Here is a 7,812-nt window from a genome sequence, read left to right on the forward strand (position 1 = left end):
GACTTCAAATTCTTTCAAAAGAAAAGTAGCTTCAATAGTTGAATTAACAGAACTGGAAAATTGGTCATTTCACCTGGCTTCTGCCTGGCAGTCTTGGTGTAGGTCCAAAGCCAGAAGTAACTGCCTCATATCAAGATCTTCCCTGTTGCTTGTGCTTCACTTCTGTCCAGTTGGTTGCCAAGCCTGTCCCTTCTATTCCTGGTCGCCTGCCCAGCCTTTGGACCATCTGTCCTGTCTAGTCCTATGGTTTGGGTTTCCTCCTGCTTCCTGATTTCATGCCTGACTTAAGCCAAGATTAATTTTTCTGAACTGTCAGTCTCTGTGACTGTCTCTTCTTTACCTAGATCCTAATTTCCATTTTGTTTTGATGCTCCCTACCGCCATGTTCAGTCTCTCCTGTCTCAGCATTTGCTTTGATATTTGGACACTACTGACCCTGTCTCAACTTTGAGAGTCACCCTGCCCAGCTCATGCCCTAACTATAGCATTTACTGAGCTGACTACTCTGAGAACTTAACATGAACTAGTCTTGGAAGAAGAAAAGACAAAGAATCAACACCACTTAGTCTATTTAATTGGAGCAACTCATAACTATTCAATTAGTGGTTAAGGAATTAACAGATACTTGTCTCATCATTTAAGCATATATCTGTCATTTTTTTTTTATTTTTCAAAATATAACCAGTAAAAATGGCTGCAAAGACCTTCTTCGTTGATAACCAAAATGAAGGCTCAATGTGGTGAACTGGTTAAGTGATTGAATAGTTAAGCAAATTGCATGGAAACAATTGAGGTAAGGAAATTTAGGAGACACTGAATCCACAGAAGGATATATTGCTAGCCAAACATAATTACCCAGATCATGCTATTCAGCTTGCTAAGACTAGTACTTTTTAGAAGAGGACCATGTGGTTGGTTTGGTAGATGAAGTAAGAGGTCATACATCTGACAATTTATTTTTAAGAAGCAAATCAGTAAGAGCTTCCTTTTTACTACCTTTTCTTTTAGGATTGAAAGGCACGTTGACAAATTTCTTGCCATTAGACTCTGATTAGGCAAAAGTATTCATGCATTATATAGTTTTTCCTCCTAGTTGCCCTGAAGACACTGGCAGTCATCCTGGAATTGGTCTTCCATTCTCCATTATGAGTATGTGTGTATGTAGGTGTGTGTGTGTGTGAGTGTGCATGCATAGGGTCCTTCCTTCTTCATGCATGGGTGTGTTAGTTATCTGGTTATATATTTTTTGTTCCTATAATGGGCATTTTTTCTTCATTAGTTGTAAGCAGCTATTCCAGGGCTAGGTGTCTTCTGATAAGCCTATTGACTTTTTAGTAATTAAAGTATAAAATGAAAATGATCATTTAGGAGCCCAGTTAATTAAAGAATAAATTATGCAGATTTAGACCTATGTGTGAGATTACCAAAGACATGTCTCTTTGTGATTCATGAAAGGAAATATTAACATAAAGACCTCTTCAAAACACTCATATTTAAATTTGCTGTTTAAAATATTAAAGACTAAGATGCCAATGATCTTTCTGACAGACATTGTCATGGAAAATAGTTCTCAAGACGTGGGGGTTTGGCACTTAGGAAGTCTGAGGGACTTCAAGGTGGCCTATCCTTATAACCAGTTCAGCTTTATATTATATTGTTCTTTCTAATGTTGTACCCCTCATATTATTTGAATACTATTTTCAGAAATCAATTTTAAGATCGACTTATGCCATTTTAAAATTTTCCTGGGTTTATCGGACCTAAATATTTAGAGGTCAAATTACATTTGCTTTCAAGAATGTGGTTGCTTTGGTGTCCTGAAAAAAAGCCTTTGCTTATGGTGATATATCCATAAAAATAAGTATACTAATTAAACAATGTGTCTCTCAAAGATTTCTACCAGATAATAACTGGAGAATGGACTGTGGTACATTTTAATACTTACTTTTTTTTTTTTTCCTGTCGTCCTGTGTGCTTTAAGGAAAGCTAAAGGAAGTGTTAACGGTGCATTTGTTAATCCAGTTTATGGGAATTGGAGCAACTCAGAGAAAACAGAAATAAGAGGTGATGGTGAACTGTATTGTTTCAGAAGCAGAAACACACACACACACACACACAACCACACAACCACAGTGTCATTAGGACATATTTCCACTAAGAGGAATGTTTTAGTGGAATCAGTCCATCTGAGAGGAGAAAGGACTTTTAGTCTCTCTAAATGTGTTGTGTTTTCCAGGACATTCCAGGACAATTTCAATCTGCTTATAAAATCAGTTCACTGTTAAGTGGCTTTGTGGTCACTGTTCTTATTCAAAGAGCGCTGACAAATCTGGAAAATACCCTTTTAACCCACAGAGTGTTAGTCAGCTACTCTCAGTAACTACTCACTGTTCTTTATATTTTATCGTCAAAGACAAAAAAGGGAGGACAGCGTTCCGTTTTCTCTCTAAATGTAGATGGGAGCAGTGAGGACCATTACCCAATAACTTAGAAGGTAAAAGGAGAAATGACAGCGCATTAGATCTTTCTTGGCCCTTTTTAGGGATACTCCTTATTACTGTAATTAGAAGTAGGCTAGAGAAAAATGGCAAGGAAAATCTCTCATCCCTTTCTTAGGTAATATAAGCATTCATTTGGGTATAAAACAGGATTAGCCTTAATCTATCACTTCCCAACTATGAAAAAAATCTTCTTTATATATAATTTTAGAAATGTTATATGAAATTCACTCTCTTGTCAAAGTGAGCATATAAAAAGTTAAAGTTTCCTCTATTATTTCTTCAGTGAAAACAGGCCATAAGCAGTTGTTATTTGTTATGGAAAATGAGTAGAAAAGGTGTCAGGTTAGATGGTTTCTTGTAGTTTCGAGCCTTGGGTGGTGTGGTTCAGTCTAACGCAACCCTTCACTTTGTTATTTCTGTGTTCTCTCCATAATGATGTCATACATACTTTTAGTATTGTTTCCATCGAAATGAAAACAAGAAGTAAGATATTTCCCAGAGTACAGAGAGAATTAATTAAGATGATCTGTCAGGTCAGTCAAGACACAGAGGGAAAATGTAATGTGGCCCTACTTAACAGGCAATACATAAATAAATGCACATTCAAGAAAACAAACGTATCTTTCTAACAAAGTAGGAAGGTATAACATACACCTATTTTCATTTTTCCTGAAGAAAAGAAATTTTAATCTTTTTTGTCTTTAGCTTAGTTTAACTTTGAGCATCTGAAAGCTACAAATGATGTAAGAATTAAAACGCAGTATTTCACATTTGGCATTTTTACATTAAAATCTTGTAAACTTTTGGTTATTAAAAATTTGCTAGGAAGGTGTGTGTTCTTTACTTACTACTAAGAAGATAGCTTCTCTGGGCATAGGAAGAGGTCCATATCAAAGTCTCATCTTTTAAGGTTATTTCAAAATGTTTTCTACTGTGTTTGCATATGGCAGCACAACTGATGACTAGAATTGATGACTGGGAAGCAATTTATTTTGATTTTCTATTCTAACGAAAAAAAATTATCCTTTCACAGTTCTGTTTCATTCCATTAAGAGTGGCTACAGAAGAAATAGAGTCATAGCTCTTGACTTTTGTTGCTATTTTGATTTCTTTTGTTTCAGAAACAGATGCCTTTGTATTAATTAAACTAAGTGTAGCTTCCCTGGCATTATAACAGAGAAATAATCTTCTCCAAAATACTCTTCTAGGCACTCAGAGGAAATTCTCAGTGTGATATAGAAATTGAGATAATTGCATAATGAATCACTATGCACCCATCAGCCAAATTCAACTATTATCAACCCATGGTCATTTTTATTTCACCTCTGCTGCCACGCATTCTTTCCACTCACCCTAGTGGTAGTTGTATTTTTTTAAACATACTTTTATTTTCTTTAGCGGAGTTTTAGGTTCACAGCAAAATTGAGCATAAGTTACAGAGAGTTCCTGTGTATCCCTCACACATGCATAGACTCTCCCATTATCAACATCCTCTACCAGAAAGGTACATTTGTTACAATAGATGAAGGTACATTGACAAGTCATTATCAACCAGAGTCCATAATTTACATTAAGGTTCACTTTTGATGTCAACCAGAGTGTTTTTAAGCAAATCCCAGATATCATTTAATTTTGCTTGTAAAGACATCAGTTGTACCATTAAGAGATAAGGACTTTTAAAAAATATAACCACAGTATTACACCTTACAAACTTAACAGTAATTGTTTAATACCATCAAGCATTCAATCAGTGTTCAGTCTACCTAGTTGTCTCATAAACAAGTAGAGGGTTTCATATTTGCCCTTGTTGTTGTTACTACATTTTTAAAATCAGGATCAATTAAGGTATATGCATCCAAACTGGTAGACATGTCTCTAAAGTCTCTTTTAATTTCTGGGTTCCATTTTCTCTCTTATTTTTTCCTGGCAATCTATTTGTTGAAGAAGACAAGTTGTTTGTCTTATAGAATGCCCCAAATTTTAGATTTTCTAATATACTGTGTAAAATATAATTCTCCCAACTGAAAGCAATTGTTTTATTTTTGTTGTTGTGTTTTCTTTTGTTTAACCTAACTATAACCAATACAGTAGGCTTAGAGAAACACGCACTATAGAAAGCAGTCAAGATACTGACAACTGCATTCCCCCATCACACCAGAGGTGAAGATGAGGCAGTGGGTTCTAGGCACACACCAAGACTGGGCCAGTGTCAGGGTTTTAGGCAGTGTAGACTGGAAGTGCTGGAGGGAGACTTGGGGTGGCTCTGGTTATTACTCCAGTGGAAATTCATTAAAGTCGCTGCATTCTGCATGATCTGGAAAGAAGTCTCATTTTAATGCCTAAAATCTTAACCTTTACAATGTGTTTTTCTTTAGAGTTCTATATATTCCTTCTCAAATCCATTATATGCCACAACACTGGGAAGCCTGGAGACCGTATCTAATAATCTCAAATAGTACCGTCAAGATCAAGTATCATCTTGTATATGTAGTTTATAGGAAATTAGTCTGTGAAATCTGATAGAAACTCATCTTGTGCAGTAGTAAAAACAAAGGATTTAGAATACTACTGTAATTATTACATTTAAGAATAAATTTAAATTTTCTTAATATATTGAATGTTTTCATGGAATCTGAATCAGAACCTTATCTTCATTGTATATCTGAATATTTTAATAAGTGTTCAACTTATGTTTATTGTTTTCCTTTGATTTTTCCATAGTCATTTCTTAAAATAATGAATCAAATTGTTTCAGATCCTGAATAAGAAGAAATTTTAAAATGTGTATTTATATGCCATAGAGCTTAGAAACAAAGGTAAACTGTCTTACTATATAAACTAGCAGGAAGAGGCAAATCATAATAATCCCAATCAACAACTATGAGTGGAATTTATATCTGAATTTTGGAAAAAATGTGATAAATTAGCATCCTAAACTTGCCTTCATTTGAATAATCATTTAACACATCTTAATATATAGCAAATCATTATCCTGTATCCTTTGAACTAATCCAATGTTATATGTCAATTATATCTCATACAACCAGAAAAATATAATTCTTCACTATAAAAAATAATTTGTATATTGAATGTTTAAAATTTGAAAATCTGGATAACATTAATGATTTACTAGGGAAATGCCAATTACAAAATTGATTCGAGATGTAACAGAAAACATGGAGGAATCGAGAAATCTAAAAGCACAGATGGCTTCAAAGGAAATTACTTCAAATCTTTTAGGAATAGATTTCTATGCTATTTAAACTATTCTAAACCATCTTTTCTCTTTTTAATTATAATACCTTCATCATATTCTTAACAAAACTAGAAGACAAAGGTGGTGAAGAAAAATATAACTTTAACTCATGCTTCTTATAAAAACTAATACAAAAATCCCAGATTAAATTTTACCAACTCCCAGGCAGACCAAGTTCTGATGGGAATTTTCCTCTTAAGCAAAGACACGTGAGAATGGAAGGTGGTTTGCCTGAAGGCTATAGAAGCTGAGACAACTGATGGAAATACCTAGAACAATGATGACCTTACTCTTGCTACTACAATACTCAAAGCAACTCTGCATCAAACCCTTCGCAAGTTCTGGTGGTTCTGCTTTTTCAATCTAGTGTCTTTCCAATATATCCCTGTCATACGAAAGTTAGTCAGTCAGTTTCTAATGACCAAATAAAACCAAGTGAAGCATAAATTGGGCTTGCCTTAGTCAGCTGAAGCTGTCATAGCAAAAATACCTTAGGCAGCGGGGCTTAAACAACAGAAATTTATTTCTTACAGTTCTAGAGGCTGGGAAGCCCAAGATCAAGATGCTGGTAATGTAGCTCTCATTCTGAGATCTCCTCTCTTGGCTCATAGGCAGTCGCCATCTCACTATGTGCTCACATAACCTGTTGCTTATATAATGGAAAAAAGCTCTCTGGGCTCTCTTCTGATAAGGGCACTAATTCCATAATGTGGGCCACACCCTCATGACCTCATCTAAACCTAATTTCTAAATGTCCCATCTCCAAATATCATCATAGTACAGTTAAGGCTTCAACATGTGAATTTTGAAGAATACAAACATTCAGTCCATAACACTACCGTTATAGGGACCTGCAATTTTTTTTTTTGTGTGTGTGTGTGTGTGTGTGCCATTATTAGTTCATAGATAATAGATATGAGAAATGTATTAGGAATTGGCTGAGAATATAATAGACAAAGACAGTAAAGTTCAAATCCTGATTTAGGTGATGATCTGTGATTTATAGGCCAAATAAATTAGGAAATTTATCCATTCAGGTTTCTAATAATTCCTTCAGTCTTCTTTATAGATATATTTTGCATCTTTTCCATTATTATGGATTAATAGAGTCAACTACATTTTTTAAATTAAAGTAATATTAAATTTTTATTTTTATAGATTTTCAGAAAGCATTCTCTCATATGAGAACAGACTGTAAGAGCAAGATGGATAAAAGCAATGTTCTTTAGAAATTTAGAAATAAAAACTCATCAAAGGTTAACCAACACTGAGTTCATGAAGTTACTAAAACTGCTTTTAAAATGAAACAAAAGAATTACAATAAATATTTATTTGTGAAATTTTCATAGATTTGATTTAGCACAGCACGATTCCACTTAACTTCGCCAAATTGTGTTTGTTCCCAACTCACACAATTCCACTTAATTTTGACTTTCCTAATAAACATTCTGTGGTGAAGATTTAGAGATATGTTATTCCTCAGAAATCAGTTTACAGGGCTTTACTTTCATTTCAAATGCAAATGCATAAAATATTGAATTGTATTAAACTTGGAAACAAAATAAATAAAATAAAAGTCTCAAAAATATTTATTATTAATCTGCATATGGCAATATTTTTCAAGAAATGGACGGTATTTGATGCCAAATTAAAACAAACTTTTGATAGAACTTGGCATTATAAATCACATTAATATCAAAAATGATAATTTATGTCCCACGATAATGTATGCTTGCAAATTAGTAATGATTTTCAAGATGTAGTGAGCAGGAAATGTATTCATTTAAATGGCATTAATCCTGTCCAGATAGGTAAGTAGCACACTCAAGCCCATGTATAATTCTATTCTACGTCTATACACAGGTGTCATTATATGGAGAGACAGCAGAAGTCCTTATGTCCATACAATGTGCAACTCAATAGAGAGCTTTGTAGCGATGGTGCAAACAAACTATCGATACAAGTCTAGGGCTCTCAAGAACAATATAGATGTAAATGTAAATATAGGTGTAGGTGTATTAGAGATAGATAGAGATGATAGAAATATAGAGATGA

General features: G+C 34.1%; 1 protein-coding gene across 1 annotated transcript in view; it reads left to right on the forward strand.

Annotated features, from left to right (window-relative positions):
- The window catches only part of MALRD1 (MAM and LDL receptor class A domain containing 1), a 520,465-nt gene extending 515,508 nt beyond the window's left edge, over positions 1 to 4,957 (forward strand). The window contains 2 exon segments of the mRNA XM_023533144.1: positions 1,982 to 2,055; positions 4,875 to 4,957. Of these exon segments, the coding sequence (XP_023388912.1) occupies positions 1,982 to 2,055; positions 4,875 to 4,957 (157 nt within the window).
- The last annotated feature ends 2,855 nt before the right edge of the window (positions 4,958 to 7,812 follow it).

This window comes from Pteropus vampyrus, unplaced genomic scaffold (assembly GCF_000151845.1).
Source record: "Pteropus vampyrus isolate Shadow unplaced genomic scaffold, Pvam_2.0 Scaffold96, whole genome shotgun sequence".
NCBI lineage: Eukaryota > Metazoa > Chordata > Mammalia > Chiroptera > Pteropodidae > Pteropus > Pteropus vampyrus.